This window comes from Fundulus heteroclitus, chromosome 24 (genome assembly GCF_011125445.2).
Source record: "Fundulus heteroclitus isolate FHET01 chromosome 24, MU-UCD_Fhet_4.1, whole genome shotgun sequence".
Taxonomy (NCBI): domain Eukaryota; kingdom Metazoa; phylum Chordata; class Actinopteri; order Cyprinodontiformes; family Fundulidae; genus Fundulus; species Fundulus heteroclitus.
The window spans coordinates 18,900,107-18,924,757 of NC_046384.1; the positions used below are offsets into that span (position 1 = coordinate 18,900,107).

Consider the following 24,651-nt stretch of genomic DNA (forward strand, 5'->3'; position numbering starts at 1 on the left):
AATAACTTGATATTCTCACAAAAGACCTAACGGTTTTCTTTTCAAAACAATTTTCCTTTCTTTTTTTCATAAAACTTAACATATAGGCTCAAGCACTGACACAGTTTAGCTAAATGTTGCGAGAGCTAATGGTTGCGATGCATGCGTATCACTTCCCCTTCATGGACCAAACATTATATTCTGAATGAACAAAAAGTCACACAACAGACTTAAAAAAAAAAAAGTCACACAACAGACTTAAACCTGTCTCTATAAACTCTGTTTCCTCGTGTTTTTTCTAATTAATTAGTGATGTATGAGCAACTGCAAGCACCAAAACCCCAGTTGTTTTGAGCTAACAGTAACCTTTTAGCTAGGCTCTAATTTGAGTAATCGAAATTTTGAACTTTAAAACTATAAATCTTTTCCTGACTGGCAGTAAGCCAGGAAGATAGCACGTTTTAAATCCTTACTTTAGCTTAGCTTACATTTAGCCCTTTGGCAAGATGATCTTAATCTAAATGTCAGGTGTTGACTTATGCCTCCTCGGTTTAGCCATTTTTTTTTTTTAAATCCCTGGAATCCCATCAATGCTTCTTAGAGGGAGAGAAAGAATTGTTAATGAAAATAGAAATAGCCTGCTGCTCAGCGATAAAGCCATTTGCGTAGCGTAGCATTTGCTGCGGCACAAAGGGACATTTTAAATCCCACTTGTCCTGCTTTTCCTCCTCGCTCAGTCCTCATGAGCAGCGCTTTGCCTTCAAGGTGATGCGTGGCACGCTGTCTGCAGGCCCTGCCGAGGACCTTTGGACATGTCTTCAAGTCGCGGACCCAGTCAGCGAAGCACATGGCTGACCCCGACCTTGTCCTGTCAAATGCTCTCATTCTCAAACAGGCTCACTGTCACCGGCTGGTGTGAGCGAAGGGAGCATCCCCGAAACCCTCCGGCGGGGCCACCCTGCTCTCGCTGATGCATGTCGCGTGGGAAGAAGGGAATCATGTAAAAGACACTCATCCCAGGGACCGGACCAAACCTGCATTTTAGACGCCAGATGACCTGCGGCGTCATTTTAGGTCCAGGTTTCTTTTAGTCGCTGCGTTCCACGAAATCAATCCAGTAAAGACTCTATCTAAAGAGTGTGAAGTCCAGGATTACAAGTTCTAGGTCAGGGGTGTCAAACATACGGCCCGCTGGCCGGATTCGGCCTGCCGAACAATTTAGTCTGGCCCTGTGGCTAAATGCATTATCATTTTTTTTTTTTTTTTTTTTTTTCCTGTGTCCTGTCTGCCAATGTGGCAATAATAATTTTTGTCTTAATGCCACACAGAGCTCATCAGATTTAACTTTCACAAGTGGAGCAGTACTGCTTTTGCCGTAGTGCTCCGCTTGATTTATGAATGTGAATAGTTTTATTACAATTCATGCGGGGAATATCTCAAATGATATGGACACTACAATGGGAAAGTAGGAGAGGAAAGGAAGAACAAGAAGAAAAAAAGAAAAGGTCAAAGAAAGAGGAGATAAAAGGAAGAGAATGATAAAACAATTATTGAAAAAAAACATGTACTTTGCTTAATTGAAAATCTGCAGTTCCTATATTATCCACGAGGGGAGCTGTGTTTTAATTAGCAGATTAAGCTTCAGGTGTGGAAAAATTTAAATAATTTCTTATTTTGTCATGTAGGACAGTGTTTTTAAGTTCCAAAAAATGTGAATAAATGTTTTACAACATTGTATAATCACTGCAATCAGTTTTTATGCATAACGCACTTAAGTAAATGTTAAACTGAGTATAAGTATTGTTGAAATTGCACATACTTTTCTTAAAAACGCTGAGGTTATTCATAATATATTGTGTAAAAGTGAAATTAATTTAATATAAAAATCAACAAGTCCACATTTATTAGTTCTATTTAATCTTGCAATGTGTTTACTCGTGTGGCCCTCTTAAGATCAGATTAAGCTGAATGCGGCCCCTAAACCAAAATGAGTTTGACACCCCTGTTCTAGGTATTTGTGTCAATTTTACAGCTATTCTAATGTCATCCTCATTCTAAATTAGGCTGTATTAGCGATATCCACCACAATCCATGTCCTGCATGTTTAACGATATTGGAGCCTAGTAAATAATCAATGGGACATTGTGAATATGTGCCGGTAGTCACAGTAAATAGACCGTTTATACTACTCCAGGCCAGAAGTAGGGGTAGTACTTTAGGTAAAATAAATAGCAAACACATTCCCCGTTTCTCCTGTACTGAATAGATCACTGTTCCTAGGAGCCAGACTTGCCAGTTGTCCCGTAAAGATGCAGATATAATTGGGGAAAAAACCCTGAAAACGTTCATCTTCCATAGGGAAGATTTTCCCAAATCAGAATCGACAGCAACATTGTGACAATCAGGCATTTATAAAAACTTGGGGGCATGATTTAGACTTGCCCCTCAAATACTTGAGCTTAGGCCTGAACTTTGAAGATGCCATGTGAACGTCGCTGTTATTTAGTTGGGGTGTTTTAGATCTTCTAGGTTCTGAAAACAACGCTGTTCCTCGTCAAAGTGAAATCTTTCCCCCGAAGTGTTTTCCAGTTGCTGTTTCACCAAGCGACAGAGTCTGGTAAAGTAAGTTTAAGGTAATACTATAAGGCCGTGATGCAAGTGAATGCATAAATGTTGATATTTGACTCAGGTTTTGAAGCAAGAAAGGAAGTAGTTCCCTGGTGATTTGCCATGAACACATGAGATTTCTGAAACCTTGATCGAACTTCAAAATTTTGAGCCGTTTCAAGCTTTTTTAATTATTTATTTGTTTGCTGTCTGGATGTCATTAGGTTTGTTTAATCCATATGTTGCCAAAAAAGATGTTCCACAGATTATTTCAGATACACCTTGGAATATGTACAGTACTCTATTTGAGAAAACAAAGGGTGAAATTTAAAGATATTTCTGAGATTTCCATCTCCTGAACAAAACCTCGTCTTCTCTGGGAAGCTTGACGTATCTTTATAACGCCTAAATACAAATCTTTGTATTAAATTTATTTGTGGCTGCTTTTCATCGCTGTTTGGAGCGCTCCTAGGTTAAAACACCCGTCCTCCGGCTCTGTTCCTGTGTTAACTGTAGACGGTCCTGATAATTTACATCTTGTTTTCTCCCCAAGTGCACTCTGCAACTCTCTGCTCTGCAATGATGATGCCATTTGTCTCTATTTTTTTTTTTTCTTGGAGATCATTAAGATTATTGCTTGGCTCACGGGGAAAGGCGGGAGATATTGGCACCGGCACAATTTGAAGTGCTGTTTATGCCAAATTATTGCGTCCTGTAAAGACTTCGGTGGTGTTTATGCAACAAAACTATCGTGTTCGCCTGCTTTGTTCTGCCGGTGATTCTCATATGGAGATGTTATTAGGATTTTATGTCTTCTGTCATTGAACTCTATTGTATAATGTTTCATTTCTTACACAAACCTCTACACGAAACGCTTTCTTGTCGAGCTGATTTTATTAATCTCTACTTTATGTGATCCTCCATTTGTTTTTATTTCCCGTCTCGACTACAAGAACCTTTGCACACTGATACGTGTAATTGAAACCAGTAGATAACGCCCTCCCTCCATGAAGCTGACGACCGCCACTCCGTCTTTGTCTCCAGCAGAGATGGACTCCTTCCGCATCCTGCTCTACTCGCTCATCTTCCTGCTCAGCGTCTTCGGCAACCTGCTGATCATCGTGGTCCTGACGCTGAACAAGCGCATGCGGACCGTCACCAACTCGTTCCTGCTGTCGCTGGCGGTCAGCGACCTGATGATGGCCGTCTTCTGCATGCCCTTCACGCTCATCCCGAACATCCTGGAGGACTTCATCTTCGGGGCCACCATGTGCAAGATATTCAACTACCTGATGGGTGAGTCTCGGTTCGGCCTTCAGTCCTGTCGTGCAAATCAAGTCTTGCCTCAGATTCTCCATTCGCATTAGGTCTGAATTTGACTGGACCTTTCAAACACTCAGCTCTGGCCGTATGTTTAGGGTCATTGTCCGGCTAAAAGGGGAACCCCCCTTGCCCCAGGCTTGCTGCTTTCCCTGTTCCGGCTACAGAAAATCATTCCCCCAGCATAACGCTGCCACCACCTTGTTTCACAATGAGGATGGTGTGTCTAGGCAAGGGCAAGGCAAGGCAAGGCAAGGCCAGGCCAGGCAAGGCAAGGGCAAGGCAAGGCAAGGCAAGGCAAGGCAAGGCAAGGCAAGGCAAGGCAAGGCAAGGCAAATTTATTTATATAGCACAATTCAGTACAGAGACAATCCAAAGTGCTTTACATGATTAAAATATAGGAATAAAAGCAAGTAGGGATAGAATGTCGAAACAAAAAAAGAAAAGTAAAACAGCTTAACTGGAACACTCAAAGGCAATTTGAAACAAATGTGTCTAGAGTAATTTGTGGTGTTAGAGTTCTGCATGTCGGCCCTAAAGTTCAGTTTTGCTCTTGTCTAAACAAAGCCACATATTCAACTTTGTGTTGTTTACTTCCTGGAGTGTACAACTAGTGCTGACAGATTCCTTCACCTGAGCTGTGGATCGCTGCAGCTCCTCCAAAGACTTCCTGGTAGCCTCTCTGATGAGTGCTTTCTCTACCCAGTCTGTACCAGCTGTATTTTACTGAGATGACATAAATCACAAGGGAACTCTGATAACTGATTAGCTGGCTGCTTTATTTAGGGGTTGCAGAGTGAATGGGGTTGAACATAAATGCTTCACCTTGTTTTTCAGATTTTCATGTGTAAAAAAAAAAAAGAAGGTATCATTTTTATTCCACCCTATAACCACATTAACATGCTACTTTGTATCAGTGTGCCATACAAAATCCTTCAAAGATGCTTCTAATTGTAATCTGGCAAAATAAAGGAGTTTAAAGGGTATGAATACTTTAGCAAGGCACTGTAATATATATCTCTAACAGAGAAAGGAAGCAAAAATGGGGTATGAATTAAACTGGGTAATTATAACACTCCTCCATAAGGAAACCAGCTTCATGAGGATCTAATTCAATAATTTGACCCAAAAATCTGACTTTTCTTGGCAGTCGGCTACAGCTTAAGCATCCTGCCTGAAACTGGCTCCGTATCCAACAAGGCCCTGTCTTCCACAGAGCCTTTCCTCTGGGCTTCACTTTTTTTTTTCCCTCTTCATAGACTCACCGGCTCTGTAAAAAGCGCTCAAACGGTCACACATCTTCCGGAGTGTGACTTGGCGATGAGCTGGCTCCCGTCAGGCCCGGAGTTAAGGTGCCACGTGAGGCCTGACTCAGACCGAGGCACAAGAGGCTGCGATCCGCCGCGAAACTTTGCCTCCTCACTTTGAGCTTTCAATGGTTGATGGGAGGTATTGAACGGGGAGCTTCACAATCCTATTATTGTCACAGAAATGTGATGCACCATCTGTGAGGACACGCTAGCCGAATCTCCTTTTCAATTACAGGGCTCTCTGAACTGTGATAAGATGGAGGGCGGTAGCAGACCCGGCCTTCTCAAGCTCTAAATACAATTTTTGGCTTCTTTGTATTACTTTATCCTCTGTCTGTCAGCTAGGACTGCAGGCTATATCAAATGATGAAAGTTATTTAACCACAGCCATAGAGGACTTTCATCAGCTGTGAGTTATGACCAGGGTTTCCACCGGCTGGTATTGTCATACAGTCATACGCCTGATAAAGATGTGCAGAAAGGCTGGGAATTAAAAATCCAGACTCCAGGACATGAATTCACAGATAGATAACCCCATATTAAGAAATTATTGTCAACAAAACCATTGGGGTGCAGTTGTCAACACCCCAAACAGCCAAAACATTCGGATAGTGTTTACTTTGCGTTTTTTAAGTTGATCAGAGTTCCTATAAGCATGTAGTCAATCATCCGTGGCTTTCACCGTAGTAATGCTCTTATTCGCTCTTCAAAATGGTAAAGACTGGAAAACGTGCAAGTCACTATGCTGTGCAGAAAAAGGACTGGATGTCAGCCAAATATCTGCATCAACCGTACAGACCTACGGTGTGAATGTAGCCCTGGTAACTAGCTAAGAGAACCTGCTGATTTCTGAGGCAAGTCTTGCTTAATCGGATTTTTGTTGTTGTTGTTGAATTTGTATTTTTTTTTTCTTTTGTCTTGTTCGACCCTACTAATTGCACTCGACCACCATCAGATCCGCATGTGAAGAAAACAGAAGAAAACAGCAGCACGCTGTTTACAGAACGGCAGATGTAATTGTTACTAGACGTGTTTAATAAAGCTTAGTTAAAAAATCAAACACGTAATAGCGGATACTGGCTTCTCTATGTTAGCATGAACTTGTTGTAGTAATAAGAGCTGACAATATTAAGACCGCATCGTAACAGGAAGAAGAAAGCTAAGAAAACAGCAATGGCCGTTTGTGGAGCCGTGACTGCTACTGCCGTAGAGACGTCTGCGCGGATGTGTAGCGGGAGCCAGGACAGGGACATAAAAGGTGAATTAAATGTTATACGACCGTTCAGGCTGCAGATGCTTTGAAAAATATCCAATACGCGTCCTGAGTGTTTGAGGGAAAAGATCAGAATTGGGTCTTTCGCACTGCGATGAAAAAGACAGCTATGGGCAAAAAGATCCGACTTTGTCAGCGTCGCCTAAAACTCTCGTTTAGTTTTCTTCATTCTTATTTCAAATAATACAGTAAGATAGCTCCTTTATAAGTAAGACTTCCTCCTTCAGATTGATGTTTTTATTACGGGAGACTGATCAATGTTATTGATAAGACTGATTAATTAACTATATTATTATAATTTAAAGTAGCTATTAAATCCTACGCAATGGAGGTGATCACAACAGAAAGGGTTGATAGCAGATCTCTGACAATATCCGGACCAGTTCTCCTGTTTAAAACATATTTCTCCTGAGCCGCATTTAAAACTTATGAAAGGAACAGCCAGAGGAAAGACCTCCAACGTCGGCTTTTGAAAAGCTCTATTAGAGGAGCAGCAAAAGGAGGTTTTATTCATAAACTCTCGCCAGGAATAGCCTCACTAATGGTGGACACGCTTTTCCTATTTCAAGTTTACTCCAACATCTCGGAAACTTTCTCCTATTGTTCCGGGGTTCCTGTCCGCTGTCTCACCACCGCCCGGAGGATCGATGGGTTGCGATCGGGCGCGGAATCATCACCGTGAGGTAAAATATGACTCTCCCGACCTTAACATCTGCTTATCCGTCACACGAGCCATTAAACGTCCTCTGTGGGCCCCGGCCTCGTTTGAGTCGAAGCCGATCAATGCAGAGGATCAATGTGAGGATCCTCTTGGATCGACTTTGTGGCAAAGCGGCTCGACGGACGCATCAACTCTTTGAGGAATCATCTGTTAAAACGCACATAACAGCGACATCCCTCCGCCCCGCCACGGAGGCAGGAATCCAGTCATTGGCCGCGCCTCGATAATTCACGTGAATGATCGGTCCGTACCGTTTTGTTGGCAGTAATTAGATTGATGTTGTAATATTACGCGTCCCTCTAGGTGTACCCTTTTCAATCACGCTTATGTATCTGTGTTTGTGTTTTCGTTGCTGCTCATATGACGCGGTTGCTAATCAACTTACCGGCCTCGTTTTCTGGGCTGCGGGGCCCCCGGGGGTGCAGTTCACATGAAGCTTCGGAGTTTGGGGCAACACGTGTCTCCCGGCGAACATTTACTGATCCGGCTGGGAGGATATCCAAGAACCTCGGTCCACGTTTTATGCCGCTAGGCGTATTTAGAGCCCCATTCAGCGGAGCATTACGTGACAGATAGCAGGTAATTGGCCTAAAGTAAATCTTCCCTCCCAGGTGGAGATCTGCCGGGGGGGAAACCAAGACTCCAAAACTTCCTTCCAAAAGCTTCTTATCAGAAGAACCGCTGTGAGCTGGAGTGGGGTTTAACGAACAAGAAAAGGGATTAAACTGTCCACCTTCCCCGATGGGAGAAAGAGGGAATCGGGTTGGTTAGAGGACTGGTAATTAACTAAAAGGCAGCGTGTCCAGAATCACGGCAGAATCGACTCTCCTCAGAGATGAGTCTGACAATGCAGCCGAGGGTCAGCGAGTGACTCTTTGATCAGCACTCCAGACGGAAAACTCCACCAGGATGGCTTTAGAGAGGCGATAACAAAGACTCAGGAGACGCGCAGGATGGAAAAAGTGTCCACTCTCTTTAATGTTAGGAGACAAAACGCAGCAGCAGCGACGCCGAGGAGACGACTGACTTAGGAAGCAACAATCACGTCTTAGGATGCTTTGTGAATTGCCTAATAAATATTAATTCAGCTTCAAATTGCACACACACATCTACTGGCGATGTATTAAAAACATTTAACATGCTGGGCCTTGCAAAAGTCATCGTACTTTTTCAACTTATTCCATATTCTGTTGATTTGTCACACATATCAACCCCACGTGGAGCATGATTGTGAAACCGAAGCAGTATGATCCATGATTTTCATGATTTTTTTTTACAAATAAAATGTTCAACACTGTGACAGGCATTTGCATTCAGCTCCCCTGAATGAAGTGTTAGTTTCCCTCCACACGTCATCTTCAAGTGGACTAAAAAGCGAACTTCTGGTCTCTTCTTAGCAGAGCACCTTATTCTGCGTGTTAGCTGTGTCCCTTGCAAAGCTCGGATTAGCAACTACAAGCGGGACTTCTTATGGGTTTCTTCCAGCAATGGCGTCCCTCTTGCCACTTCTCCATAAAGGCCAGATACACTGCAAAAAGGGAACTAAAAGAAAGTAAAATTTTCTTAAAATATGTATATTTTTCCTTGATTTCAGCAGTTAAATAACACTATTTGCCACTGGAATGAGAATTTCTACCCCTAAAATAAGATAATTAGACATCCTGCACTTAAAATGAGAACAATTCATCTCCATAATCTTATTTCAAGTGCAAAAATCTTATTCCATTGGCAAATAGTTTGATTTACCAGCTCAAATCAATGAAAAATACACTAATTTCAAGAGGATTTTACCTACTTTTAGTTTCCTTTTTGCAGTGTATGAGGTGTTGCTCCAGCAGCTGTTCTGTCAGACTCACCCACATGAACTGTGGGATCTCTGCAGCTCCTCCAGAGCTACAACGGTCCTCTTGGCAGCTACTTGGATTAATCAGTATCCATGTGTATCATCGTTAATCCTTAAAATAAAATGAAGGGAGCAGGGTCTCTAATGTGTCAAAATGTGAAACGGTTCAAGGTCTAAATACCGTTGCGGGGCAATTAATATACAAAGCAAAAAAACCCAAAAAAACAATCATGATTATTAAACTACCGTGTCTATTTTTGCTTAATATTTCTCATCAAGGAGTCAAATAAATCAGATTTGAGGTCAGCACTCTCCTAATAAAGCAGGCGTCTGAGTGCTACGGGGCTGAGGAGTTGAAAGGGTTGATGAATGTGGGCTCAGGACTACAACTACATCATCAATTTAAATCACCGGCGTATCTGGCACCTCACTTGAGTCTGACGACGAAAATGAGCTCACTGCTTTCACTCTGTGGCTTTTGGCTCCATTTTATTCCCCCGACTTCTCACGCACGTCACGTGCCAGTTGGTGATGAAGATTAAACTCTCGTTTTGTTTCCATAAAGTAAAAATTGATAGAGAAACGTTTAGAGATGATCTGACAAATAGGTAAAAGGATATCATTTTTGAAAATCTCTGAAAAAGGCCTTTTTTCATTACTAGCGTGAAAATGTTGTTAAAAAAGTTGGCAACATGTCTTATATGCAGATTTTGCCTGCTTGAATTGCTTTTTTTAGGATTAGCTGCTCTTTTCCGCCTTGTGCTGATGTGATATTCTGACAACATGACATTCTTAAAGGGACAGTTCAGATTTTTTTTTTTAGTGTGTCAAGGGGTATTGAGCAGATAATCTCTTACTTGTAGTAGATATGTACATTAATATATTTCAAAAATCCGTTTTACCAGGTACAGCTAAGGGCAAATGAAACAACAAAATTCCCTTTGACAGTAATCAATAATAAAAAGATTTTTAACACAGAAATGTTTGCCTAGGGATAAATATGTCCATCTACTATAAAGTTTATGTTTCCTGTCCTTGTTAGGGCTCCTTTTGCTTTAATTCCTCTGAAAAGCTTTGACTTTTCATGACTTACATTTTGTATGTACAGAGTGCATACAAATGCGAAATTTGGTTGCATACATCTGACGACAGTGTAATGAGATTGCAATTGAAATAAGATAACATTACAATATAAAGTGCAGCAGTGATAAGAATGTAACCAAAAAAAAAACAGTTTTTAAAAAAGTGTGCAAAAGAATGTTCAACCATGTTTATAGTGCAAAAATAGTGGTGTAAAAAGGCATTCATTTCAAAAGTCCAATGTTGGCAGTGCAAGATAATAATGGTGCAAAAATGCACTAATCGTTCAGTTGTGTACTTTTAAATTTAAATTGATTATAAAAGTTCAGCAACGATGGCAGTGCAAAATAATGATGTAAAATGGCCATAAAGTTCAGTTCTGTGCAGCAGGGAGAACAGTGATCTGATTGGTTATATCTGCTACTTATGGACCTTTTTCTACCTTTTCCTTCCACCAAATCTTCCTTCAACAAGCCCACTTATTACAGCCAGCTTCTTCAGCATTGACCTGTTGCGGCTGACCCTCCGTGTGGATTTTGCCTGTCAGAACTGGACAGCTGTCAGGTCAGGAGCCCCTCCCCATGGTTATGTAGCTCCTAACTTGACCATAAAATGAACATTTCTGTCCTAAAATCATTTTCATTGGTCCTGTGTAATGCTCTAATTTTAAAAACAACATTTTAGATTTTCATAAAAAAAGTTTCTGAATTGAATTAGAGAAACAGACTTTTTAATTATGTTTTAATCCATTGCGACTCACCTGTGTTTCGGTTCTTCGCTTTGATTCGCTGTTGTTCCCTCTCATTAGCTCCTCGCTTTGAGACCCTGAAAATTCACATATTTCCACCGCTCCTCCAGCCCGTTTGACCCGGCGACGCAAGCTAAGCACGGCCGCCTTCGAGCATCGACAAAGGAGCCCGCTCTACACCCCTCCCCACCCTGGATGTGATCCGTGGAGCTCTGTGTGTGTGTGTGTGGGCTTCAGGGACTTATTGTGCGAGACTGTTTCGGCGCCTGTTCGCCGTTAAGATCGGTGTGCGGCGGATTGTGCCACCTGCCCACCTGCCGCCTTCTGCCGAGCCAGAGCCGGACGTGGACGTCCTGGTGGAGCAGCTGTGTGCTGCGGTCAGCGCTGTGCCATTAGGGGGAACGGTTGAACGTGCGTCATGACCAAAGCTCTCTTCGGTTTAAATAATCAGATTTGGTGTTTTGATAAAGCGACCCAAAAAACAAGACAAAACAAGTTTTCTACCTTGGACATTTGGAATTAAAACACAAACCAGCCTGCATCTTCTAAGCAGCCAGCTTACAATGACCAGGTCCAAGTTGGTGCCAAGAAGCCCTGAGCCTCAGAGCCATGGATCCCACTAAATCTCCTGAAGGTCTACTACGTCTGGCGCCGAGCTTTCCACAGCAGATCCTTTGAATCCTGGAGGTTGTCGGGCGCTCCATGGATCAGATGTGTTTGTTTTGGCGTATCCTGCAGAGGCTTGACTGGATTAAGAGCCGATGAATAGCGAACGCCTCTTCGAACTATTTTACGGTATTTTTCAGGGCGACATGCTAACGTCCAGCTGTTAGATGCAGCTGCTGGTAGATGGTAGATGGTACATTTCTCCAGGATGGACAGGCACGTCTGTAAATCCCTAATTATGTAAACATGTAACAACACAGAAGTAATATTGAAGCTGCGCAAGAGTCAGAACATGGAAACTTTGTCCGAGGATAACTTCTTTAGCCGAAAAACTGAACTTCCTTTTGTCCTCCACGATTTTCGGGGCTTTGCCTCGTGTGTCTCTGCCAGTTCAATTACAACCGAACTTTAATAGGGTTGCTTATCTTTTAGTTTGAAACCCCCCCAGTGCAATGTTAATGAAGGTGCGACAGTACGCTGCGGCGTTGCGAGTCTTCCTCTTTGTCTCAGTGCGACAGCGGGGCGGCGGTTCAGATCCTTCATAAAAACATCTCCCAGAGCTGAAAGGCTTTTAATAACGGCGAATGTTCCGACTTCTCCGGGACCAGGACGGGCGTTCAGACGTCTTTCTGAGGCGCTGATGTTCTCTTTGTTCTTGAGTAGCCGGGCTTTTTGTTCAGCCGCATGAATAAGATAATAAAAGCCGATCGGCGCTTCTGTCAGATTCCACATTCTCCTGCTTGTTCTCGCTGTTCTCCTGCCTCTCTGTGTTGTGGATATTGTTGTTGCGATACTGCAGTTGACATCATTCTTTACATGAAATGAAATACAAGCGTATTCCACAGCTAATGTGGAATACGCTTGCTTTTGATAGCAATATTTATCACAACTGTTTAATTCAAAGTACATTTCAGTGTGCTTTAGTACCGGGTCATCTTAATAAATTAGAAAACGATTAAAAGTCTGTTTATTTTTGACTCATCAAACACAGAGCGATATTAAAGCCTACAACCCTTGGCTTCATCTCTGTTGCTTTTGCACTTTCTCCTTCCATTAAACTTTCCATCAACATAATTCTCCAGGCCATAATGTGAGGTTTTTATATTTAAAAACGCTCTTTAATGGTCTTATATTAAAGCTTTCAGAAAAACAGAAATTTGGGTTTTCATTAGCTGTAGTGTAACCATCATAATTAGCTTTAATAAATATGCCACTCTGCGTGGACTGAATCTACATGAGGATCAATTATTGAACGGATTTACTGAAATAAATGAGCCATCGGACACTGCTGTGATTCTCTCCACGCTCTTCTAAATGCAGCCAGACGCTGGATTCTCGCAGCTTCTCGTCCACATGGCGGATCAATGTTGTGCATTGAGGGATTCAGGATTAAGTGCAGGCTTTTAGCCTCTGTTTTTGACACGCAGGTACGGGCATGTTAATGCTAGTTGCCTCCCCCCCCCACCCCCCGACTCGCTCTCAGAAGACCGCCTGGGTTTCCTCCCCCACTGCAGATCATACATATTCATTCATGTAAATCCAGCTTGGCCGTGGACTTTTTCTGCACATATTAGGCCTTTATAGAGAGGGTAAAAACGTATGTATCTTTAATTAAAATATGTTGTTTTGTCTATTGTAGAGGTGATGGAGCATATAAACTAACAGCAGTACTTAGCTAACGTCACAGGGTGTTAGAATGCAAAGCTTTGCCACAATCTTCCTCTCTAAACAGCCTTATTTTGGTTTCTATTTATCGGTAGTTGATTGGTCTGGGTACGGGTCCCTTTTATGGGCTCATTAGTTAACTTTCAGACAAGGCTCGCTTTGGTGGAAAGAAAACTCTTTCTAATGACCAGACTGCATGCCCTTTGGTAAACCCATTATCCTGAGGCCGAGGTTAGAAACCAAAACTAACGACTAAATGAAGCAAGGTTGACAGTAAAGGAATATTCCAGATTTTCTGAGGAGGGATTGGAGATTCTCACAGTTTGGTAACATTAAGTAAAAAACACCATTGCTTTATTGCATCGCTGAAAATTTCAGAACATCATGTAAAACATAATTAACAATTTTTTTTAAAGGAAAGGCAGATGAATATACTACACTGATAATTAAAGTTTTGTTTATTTCATACCGACGTACTGAACATTAGACTGAACCATAACCACCCATTAGTGTCACATTTTAAGTAACTGTGCTTATTAAACCTTTTGGCCCATCGTCTAAAAAGCAGATGTTAGCTGTTTAATTAGCTGGTCTAAAGTGTGCAGCTGTAAGCAAGGGGAAAGTTTAAGAGCGTTGTTTCAGCCAGCTGACCAGCAGCGTGCAATGACAGGCGGGCGAAAGGGCAGCGCGGCGTTACTCTAAGGTTTGTACAGCCGGAGGAGAACGCAATGCACCGCAGCGCTAGGCAGCCGTATATTAAGTGATTAGACACAGCAGGACTATTTCACGCAGCTCTGCACATTAAACAAACATTTCGCTGAACATTTTTAATAATACCTTTTATTATTTCTCCTCTTCATGCCAATAGTTATTACTCTGTCTTTAATAGCCGCCCATTAGCTGCAACTCTGGATGTAATAAAACTTTTTATGCTCCGTTGTTATTATTAGAAGTAAATATATGCTTCATATGCAGCTACACACTAAGTAAAATATAAGGTTTTATATATATATATATATATATATATATATATATATATATATATATATATATAAATTGCCAGGATAAGCAGGAATCTTAATAGTCTTGGCCATCATTGTCATTGAATACATATTTTTTATTAGCTGAGCTGTTCATTAGGCTGAAACATAACTATGTGCAAAAAGAAAAGGTTAGGAAAGATATTTATAGGCTTAATTACTTTTGACTTCATTAACCTGTGGACGTGAGCCGCCCTCTGTTTAAATGCGTGATATGAGGTTTTGTATTCTGGACGTTAAGCAGACTCCCTGGGATTCAGTTTTTACAATTTATATGTAGATGACTGAGACCGTTCGCAGCAACATCAGACATTACTGATGATGGAGGCTGGCATTAATTCTTATAAATATGAAAATATCGTCTCTCAAAACGTCCAGATCTTATTCAGGCGCGAACAGTGCCGTTTTTATCACTTTTACAGATATTAATTTTTGATTTGTTAACTTCAACCGCTCGCCAGACTTTTGTGTAAAACAAACCAGACTGGCTTCAGATCTAGTTTGTCGTGCGCGGAACAAAAATGCTCCGATTTTGTGTCTCTTGTGAAACTTTGTTGGGGTTCAGCAAAGACCGGCGACTGACAGAAAGGAAGGAAATTAAACAAGGATGAAAGGCAAGGCACAACGAGGCAAAGCAGGACACATGGAAGGAAGGGGAAAAAAAAGAAAGGATATGAGGGAGCATAGAAGGAAGATGAAAAAGAATGAAAAAAGAAATTAATGCTTTAATAAAGAAAGGAACAAATGAAAGATCTTAGTTGTCAACCCATTCAGACTAAGCAATTGGGAACAGTCTGCAAATAGAAACTGCATGGTTTTAACCAAATTTCCTATTTTAAAGGTGTTTTCCCACAGTCTGTCACAGCAGCAGCATGTTTGATGTAAAATCAGAACTGGAAGAACGTATCTGCTGTTGGACAAATGACAAAAAGCAAAGCGATTTAAACGCTATTTTTTGGTAATTTTCTTTTTTTGCTGCTTTTACTGGTGTCGGAGCAATCAAAATCCACTTTTCCTATTCGCGACCGAGTAAAACACCTGAGGATTGTTTGAACGGAAGCAACAAAATATGTGAAGAAATACAGAGAGAAATCTTAAAGAAATGTTAAAAATCTCACCGTGCCTTTCCAACAGAACTCCCAGAACTCAGTGAAGGTTCCTGATAGTCCATTTTGAATACTTTTTAAAAGTTTTGATGCAATAAGAGTGTTTATTCTACCACTTAAAGGTAACCCACAGCCCTTATAACCCTCAGTAACGTGATCCTCTCTCGCCCGCTCTCCCACCCGCAGGCGTCTCCGTCAGCATCTCCACCTTCAGCCTGGTGGCCATCGCCATCGAGAGGTACAGCGCCATCTGCAACCCCCTGAAGTCGCGCGCGTGGCAGACCCGCTCCCACGCCTACCGCGTCATCGCCGCCACCTGGATGGTGTCGCTGCTCGTCATGGTGCCCTATCCCGTCTTCAGCGCCCTCAAGTCCTTCCCGAAGCTCAACGGGACCGTGGCCCACATGTGCCGCCTGGACTGGCCCAGCGGGCAAGCCGAGCAGACCTGGTGAGAGCGGCCATTACCAAACAATAACGCGTCAGTCAGAAAGGACTCCCATTTCTGGCTGACTTCCAGCAGACAAGGCCTACGTCTTAGGATCGCACTCGTTTCACAATTATTAGGTAGACTTGTCTCTTCCACCTCAGACGGGGATGGATGGGGGGAAAAGTGAATGGCTCCATATATGGGGAGATAGAGGAAAGAAAGTAAATTCTGTCAAATGATGTGATTTGCATGTGGCTTCATCTTTGGAACGGTGCAATCAGATGACTTTTCTCCTGATTGCACACGTTTGGAAAAGAACTCACATGCTGATCAGCTCATTTTGGTAATTGAGCTCAGGTTTCCTGCTCAAACTGTCGGTGACTCGTGCCATCGCGGCAGATCGGGACTATGCTACAGCTTTGACAAGTCGCTGTTTCCACATTTCATGTCATTTAAGAAAAAAGATTTGGAACGTCTTACACTCTGGCTAACATCTTTGCTCTCTATTACAGCTACAGTGCTGTGACCCCCCCACAGATTCCCTCTGTGTTTACTTTAAAACAAAAAGTAATGAGGGCAATGAGTCTAGCCCTTGCTTCTGTGCAGAATTGTTTTTATTTAGCCCCATTAGAGGTTTTTAAAGCATGAACCACCTGTTTAAAGTCATATCAAAGGGTCTGGACTTTGACTAGGCCACTCCGGTGATGTAATTGGGCAGGCCAGCCAATTCTAGAAGGGTTCACCTGTTTTTTTTCTCTGTGTTTACACACTAAATTCACACAAATGGCTTAGTAGACTAAAAGCTGCAAGGGACTTTGTTTCTCAATTGTTCTTGAATTAGTTAAGATCAGGACATGATGACGTTTTAGCCTACTTCATGCTGTCAGGGCAGGTTTTGTTAAAGTGATTTTTATTTTATTTTACCGGTTGATCGGTATGGTAATGGCTGGATTTGGTAAGTTAAATCTAATATTTTTTTTTTTAAAAAGTGTTAATCACAGTTAATTTAAGATTTAACAAGAGGGGGGGATTACTTTTTCCACATAGTGCCAGATTGGTTTTGGCAGTTTTTTTTTCCTCTCAATAAAACCATTATTCCAAAAATGCTTTATGTACTTCTCCACATTATCATTGTCTGATAATATTACTTTAATAATCTAAAATGTTTAAGAAAAAACAGAAGAGATGAAAAACAATCCTATTTACAGCACTGTACCGGATCCCCGTGTCCCTTTACGTTAAGTAAACCCTCATTCCAGAGTCAAGCGCCTGAATGCTCTACTCCTGAATCTATTGTCATAACTCTCGACCGTAGGAACCAGTAAAAGGAGAGTCACACCAGAAAGTGTCACAGTGAGTTACATCGTTGTGTCTTTGTGAAATAGGTGCTGCTTGAGGCGGAGTGATGCACGAGCTGCTGGCAGGGCTAACCCACAGCTGGAGCTGGTGACCTAATGCCTGACGTACGAGCGCAAGTCACTCGCAGTTTCTCTGCAGGCTTTTGTTGATGCTTTTTTTTTTTTTGCCAGATGTTGCTGCGAAGGTTGGAATTAGATTAAAGAAAGCTGAAATGAACGGAAAGTTGTCTGGGCTCTTCGTATTTAGGCTGAAGGTAATGCATGTAAGAAGCAATTGGTCTTATTGAAGGAGAAAAATTAACATTTTGAAGTCCTCCAACACTCTAAATACATAGTGGCCTTAGATCAAAACATCCTGACAGCCATGACGGACAAACGGCTTAACCTCAAAATTGGAGTCATGTAACAAATGATCTAAATGCAGCACAGAAACTGATTTGTGGAGACGGATCATTTTCCTGGGATGATTTTCATTAGATCTGGATCCTGATTGGACAGATGAATGATTTGTGCGTTTGTGCTGTCATAAGCCCCGACTGCATCACACCGCATAGTAAATGTATTTTTGGTCTAATGAATCACACTGGGAGCTTCTCATTATTAGAACCACGTACTGATATGCATTTTAATGGGATTTTACGTGATAGACAAAAACAAAGAAGCATGGAACTGAAACTGGATGAAGAGCATCTGAATTGCAATTTTAAGTTTTGCCTAGGAACTGACTGGGCCATTTTAAAAAGACAAATAGGATATAAACTGAACCACTCCACTGTTGTTTTTCGATTTCAATTCAATTCAATTTTATTTATATAGCGCCAATACATGAAACATGTCATCTCAAGGCACTTTCCAAAGTCAAATTCAATCAGATTATACAGATTGGTAAAAAAAAATTCCTATCTAAGGGAACCCAGTAGATTGCATCAAAGTCTTGACAAGCAGCATTCACTCCTTCTGAAGAAGCGTAGAGCCACAGGGAGAGTCGTCTGCATTGTCCATGGCTTTGCAGCAATCCCTCATACCGAGCAAGCATGAAGCGACAGTGGAAAGAAAAATCCCCCTTTAACGGGAAGCCTGCAAAGGGTTTTCTTCCATGATTGTCTTTTCTTCAGTCCAACTATCTTCCCATCAACTCTGACCAGCTTCTGTGTTCCTGCACAAAAGCATCTCCACACCAAGACACATTTCGTGCTCAGGGTAATGTGCAAAGTTAGCTTAGCTCTGGTTTGAAGTTGTGCATACAGATCCGAAGATGTACATTTCATGTAGTTTGATCAGGGGATGACTTCATGGTGAAGTGGTTAGCGCTGTTGCCATGCAGCAATGATGCTGTATGCCTGAATCCCGGCCTGGAGGCCCTATGCGTGGCGTTTGAATGTTCCCTCTGTGCCCACGTGGGTTCTCTCTGCATTCCCCATCCAAAACCATGACTGCCTATCGTCCAATGACTGCTGGAGATAAGCAGGTACATAGAATGGATGTATGCTGTGCCTCCTACATGGATTGTAGCAAACTTTAAATATAACATAACAAAGTCTTCATTTTACAGTGGCTTTCTTCTTGCCGCTATTCAGTAAAAGGTCAGATTTTTACATTGCGTGACCAATATTTACTGCACGACTGAATGATGTTTCTGATCTCTCTGAGCTGTTTTTTCTTTTTTTTTTTTTTATTAATGTCCCCTCACAATCCTCTGAGGGCTTTACAGAACCGCCGCATTTATCCCCAGATTACGTCGGAAAAAGATGGACTATTTACCAGATAGGGAACCTCAGGATAGGCGAAATAAATGTGGACCAAACAATCAAACTCCCATGACGCCATAAGGTGTAAGGGTAATGAAAAAAACACAAAAAACTACGCATTTAATTTGGGATATTTTGTTATTAGGGCTTCGGTAGGTAGTCTGAAGCTGCATTTTAGTAACATGCTGGGTGTGACAATCTCTGATATCTTTGGAAGGTTTCTCAGTATCATCTCAGCTCTCTCTCTCTCTCTCTCTCTCTCTCTCTCTCTCTCTCTCTCTCTCTCTCTCTCTCTCTCTCTCGCTCTCTCTCTCTCTATATATATATATATATATATATATATATATATATATATATATATATATATATGCAGTTTTCCACACCCCATTGAGTTCCAGAGAGCTTTAGTCTAAAAGATGTTTCAGATTATCAAACAGGCAGCTGATGGGACACTTTGAAGTCTTCCCTTTAAACCAGCGGTGAATAAGAGTTCAGAGTGCTGTACAGGAAGACATTAGAATATCACAGAGCGGATGAAACACACGGCCTCTTCTTCTTCGGTGCCGCTTTTACGCGTTGACTGATCTGCACGGCGGACGTGCTTTGTAAAGGAGGGGATCCTCTGCCCGTGACCGAAGACTTGGAACGATCAAAGTGACATCTGACCACCCTTTTTTCATCCTGTTAGAGCAGTGCTTTCCGGCTTCCCTGCTATATTAATTACACTTGCAGAAACAAATGCGATTCAGGATCGCGCAATGCCGTACGGCTCCAAGGATTACACGGCGCGTGCGACAGTGTTGAGCACACAAAAGTGTTGAAATCCTCAACTTCTTTAACCAGTACAAGTGGATTTTATTGAAAAAATATATATTTTTATGCATAAATGTCACAATGATTTTCAGTTTTCATCAGATCAAGATCTGAAAAGTGGATTGAATAAAATTCAGAGCATGTCTTTTAGTAAATAGAGTCCAACTGTGTATAGTTTAATCTCAGCATAAATCCAGCTGTTCGGAGAAGACCTCAGATGTTTGTTAAACCAAGGACCACATCAGACAGATCAGGCAAGGAGGGCGTTAGTCTGAGGAGCAGACAGGAGGGCCACGGTACCTTTGGAGGAGCTGTATAGATTCACTAAGCTCAGGTGGGAGAGCTCTAGTTAAACCATATCATATATGTTAGAATGGCCCGGTCAAAGTCTAGATCTGAAACCAATTAGACATTTATAGCAACACTTAAAAATGTTAGGTTCATAGACACACTCCATTCAATCAGACTGATCTGGGGTTATTTTTGAAAGAAGAATGGGTATGTTAAAAATTCAGTCTCTAGACGTCCAAAACCTGGTTGAGTAACATTCAAAAAACAAAGTATTGACTCAGAGGGGTCTGAAAGCCAGGCCTGCCACACTTTCCAGATTTTGAGTCTGTCAAAAATAAAACACAATTGTGTTTCTGGTTGTGACGTGACAAAGCAGAACATGTCAAAGGCTCTGAATACTCTTACCGAAGCTGTTTATTTTTTTGGGAGTATTGAATCTATGTCCTGATACTAAACCTGTATAAGCCTGAGCCCCAGTAAGATTAGATCAGCTCAGAAGCTCATGATGGCTGAAGAAACTACCCATTGTGGTGCTGAAGCTGATGCACTCAGATACATTGGACTCAGGTTGAGTGCTGAATCCCATTGGTCTAATTTCACAAGCAGAATAAATCACCCTTTTCCCCATGCGGTGGATGGAAAAGGAAGGCTGGTTCTGGTGACTGACAAGAGGGGGAATCCTTATGCAACCGTTCCGCTTCACAAATGTCTCCCACTAAAGCTGCAGCACGATCGATGTGAATTATGTTGATACATACAAATGCTCCATCAGCGAGAACTTCCCCCCCCCTCGAGCTGTAAGTAAACATTTTAATAGGATAGAGAGCGTGAGCTGCAGGGTGCTGCACTGGGCTGTAATATAGAGATGTTTGGAGCCTCCGGCGCGGCTGCGGAGCGTTATGCATTAGGCTGCCTGAGAAAACCTGAGGTTCTCTGGACGTTGTGTCGTCATCAATGCGTCCCTCTCTCTGTTTTCCAGGTACGTCCTGCTGCTGTTCATTCTCTTCTTCATCCCGGGCGTGGTGATGATCGTAGCCTACGGTCTGATCTCCAGGGAGCTCTACCGAGGCATTCAGTTCGAGCTGAGCCAGAACAAAGAGACCACTGGTGAGATCCGCCATAAATCCACTCCAACCTTCAAAAAGCTTCTTGTTCCCCGTCCATTTACCTAATCTGATTTACTCTGATAGCAATATTTGCCCTGTGCTGGAGAAACAGATGAAAGGATCCGTCCAGGGTTTATTCATGTTTTTTTTTTACTGTGATTTCAGTTTATAATAGACAGCAAGATGGATAACACAGCATACCTGCAGTACAATGGGATTCTTGTTTATTTTGCCTCCGGCACAGAACGACATATTTTTTGAACACCCACCAGGTTCTGCACCTGCGACAATGCCTCTCAGTCTCGCTAATGCCAAGTCACGCTGGCGTGTTGTCTCATACAGGAGCTGATCCCGCAGAAAAAGGATGATCCTGTGTGGAAAAGCTAAACCAAAGTCTCGTCTAGCGACTTATACTCTGTGTGTACGTGTCGGGATAATCAGCTTCAGCAGGAACTATAGGCTGCAGTGAGTTTGTCAAGGCTATGAGAAGCAAAAACAACCACCAGGCGTACACGCTTTACTCTTTTATGATACAAAAAGTAATGAACCTCATCTCTGAAACTTCTGAAATAAGTAATGGAAAAGGAAGTGAATCTTTAAAGCACCTTTCTACTCAAACTGACCACAACTCACAAATGCGTGCCTTATACACAGATACGCACAGTCCCAGTAAATAAATCTGGCTGTCGGGTAGTCTAATGCCTCGGTAATTAGCTAAAATTATGTTCCTTACTAGAAAATTTCCTCCATTCCCGTTGGCAAATTAACTTTCCTCAGATTAGAATAATGTTCATAGCCTCATGATTCCTGCGGGGAAAAAGCCAGAAAATAGGGAAACAAAAACACCAAGAAGGGAGGGAGAGCAGAAAGCGCCTATTTCAGAGAAAAGCAGACAGAGAACAGGAGGCAGGAGGACGAAAATCACCGAACGTCATCCGTTTTTTTTTTTTTTTTCCCATTAATGACTCCGCATGTTGGCTTGAGCTATCACGTTATAAATGACATAGACTTTCATTAGCCACATATTAAATAAGGAGCCACATTTTAATTTCGTTTTGAACTTGCAGGGACGGATTACCGTTCAACAGCATTTCCCTCATCGTGACATTATGATCTCACATCCATCCGCCGGCATTAAGCTCCGCGCAGGTCGCAACAGGATTGTTTTACGGGCTCCTACGTTGGAGATCGTCTCTTCTTAAACATCCTGAGACCTTTCACTGCACCTAAACTTCTCATCCGAATGGTGATTATGGTCCATAAAACTGTGGAGTCAGCAGCTATAGCTACTGCACACTTCTCTTTGAAGATAACCATTGCCAACACAAGAAGATAATTACATGAAGCAAATCTATTCTTTCTTTACTGGCCTGCTAATAAGAGTAATTTCACATTAAATGACCTACTAAAAGTAATTTTTTTCCTGTAAATAAACTGAATTTGAAACAATCTTAAATGAACCCGTGTTGCTGCCCAAACCTTTAGCCATGTCAGTGCTTAGAGAATAAATTAAGAATCCCATGTATCCATATTCAAGGCGTTCCCAGGCCACAATTACCTGACTCCGCCAGATAGATTTGCTCCGCATATCCATCTGGAAACCTTCCGTTGAAGTAATTTTGGGAAGGGGCGAAAATACTGGTTAGCTGATTGGCCTATGCTGGTGATAGACGGGCCAAATAAACCAATCAGATTCGTCGTCACTCTGTTACGAGCGACGAAGAAAACACAACCACAAGCCAAGCTACTCTTGCTGCTGCAGGTAAAGGCTCGTTAGCTCAGCAAAGAAATACTCTGTAATTCCGATAAAACTTGCTCGATAGCCACGCTAACGCTAGTTTCATCGGCTGAAGCCGCCATGTTCTTTAGACTGAACTGTCGCGCTTCTCGTTGCGTCACACCTCAACCCACCTCAGAGCCAACGCTGATTGGACGTTCGTTTGGTGAACGGCTCCAAATTTTCTTTAACGGAGAGTAGCCAGACTGATCTGCGAGTGAAACCTTGAAAGCTCGCGAGATCAGGATGGTCTCACGAGGCTAAGGCCACAAGGGATACATAGTCCTTTCGGCGAGTTTTGGGTCTTACCCCAGGGTGTCCTCCCAGTGGGACGAGCCTGAAAAATCCCTAACATACAAAAAAAGAAAGAAATCCAGCGGACACCTTTGACTCCCAGATCTTTCTGGGAGGAAACTGATCTTTACGTATTTTTACCGTTTATTTGCAGTTTATTCACATTATTAGCAAAACAAAAAAATCTAAGGCTCTAAGTTTTACACAAAGTATCAGTGCTTCGCCTATGAATGTTACCGCTGCGTAGGTTTTACCAATTAAAGTGTCCCAAGCCCAACGTATTCCTCCACAGGCCAGAAGAACGGCGCGGGCAGGGCCATTCCAGCGCCAAACGACGACGACGACGGCTGCTACATCCAGGTCTCCAAAAAGCCCTCGTTCGCCGTGGAGCTACCCACCATCTCGTCCTCCACCACCGCCATCCTGAACAAGACTGAGCGCGCCCGTAGCAACACCTCCGAAGCCAAGCTCCAAGCCAAGAGGCGAGTCATCCGCATGCTGATGGTGATCGTAGCCCTCTTCTTCATCTGCTGGATGCCCGTGTATTCGGTCAACACCTGGAAGGCCTTCGACTTCAAGTCGGCTTTCAAAGCCCTCACCGGCGCCCCCATCTCCTTCATCCACCTGCTGTCCTACACGTCGGCCTGCGTCAACCCCATCATCTACTGCTTCATGAACACGCGCTTCCGCAAGGCGCTGCTGTCCACCTTCGGCTGCTGCTGCCGCAACCGCCTTTGCCGCCGGATAGGGTGGCGCCGGAGGAGGGAGGGGGAAGACGGCATCAACGCCGCCTCCATGGCCACGTCGATGGTGACCTCCATGTCCAAGTTCAGCTACACCACCGTCAGCACCACCGGCACCTGCTGAGCCCAAGGAAGAGCGAGGCGGTCGCATCGGAGGCCCGTCATCATCCGTCGATGCCGAGTGCACCCTCTGCCCCCCCCCCCCTCCCATCTTCTGTTTGTCAGTCCTCATCCTAATATGCTGTGAGTCATGAGCTGAGTAATATTTATGTCCTCATTTAAAGGCCTCCCAAAAAGGTCCTGCTCAAATTCTGTGTGCATGATTGCAGAAAGCACAGCGTAGAAAGCGCCGTTTCGATGTGGTGACATTCTTTTACCTCTTTTTTTTTTTTTTATTGGCAGCAACCGCCTTATTGCATCCAAAAGAGAACATCAAGTGCCTGTGCTCTGGTAGCTTTGTCTGTCATGGATCTGTGTTCAACTTGCTAGAAACGGCCTTCTTGGTAAAAAAAAAAAAAAAAAAAAAAAAAAAAAAAAAAAAAAAAAAAACAAGTCGCAAACCTGTACACATAAATATTGTCTTTATGTTGTGAAAGTGCCAATGGAACACTTTTTGTCAGAAAAATGATGCATTACATTTTTTAGCTCGTTTTTAGTTAATTATCTCTGTTGTCTATTGTGCCTTACAAAGGTATTACCTCTTGAACATTTCCGCCTTTTGTCATGTCAAACACAT

General features: G+C 42.5%; 1 protein-coding gene across 2 annotated transcripts in view; it reads left to right on the forward strand.

The window, feature by feature from the left end:
• The window catches only part of si:dkey-1h24.2 (7tmA_CCK-BR domain-containing protein), a 51,403-nt gene extending 26,983 nt beyond the window's left edge, over nucleotides 1-24,420 (forward strand). The window contains exons 2-5 of one of the 2 annotated variants that reach the window (XM_021309524.2): nucleotides 3,631-3,882; nucleotides 15,545-15,806; nucleotides 20,975-21,102; nucleotides 23,465-24,420. In XM_021309524.2, coding sequence (XP_021165199.1) covers nucleotides 3,631-3,882; nucleotides 15,545-15,806; nucleotides 20,975-21,102; nucleotides 23,465-24,039 — 1,217 coding nt within the window. In that variant the 3' untranslated portion in view covers nucleotides 24,040-24,420. The remainder of the gene's footprint in view (nucleotides 1-3,630; nucleotides 3,883-15,544; nucleotides 15,807-20,974; nucleotides 21,103-23,464) is intronic. The other variant, XM_012850523.3, reaches the window with a different exon arrangement.
• Nucleotides 24,421-24,651: the final 231 nt, after the last annotated feature.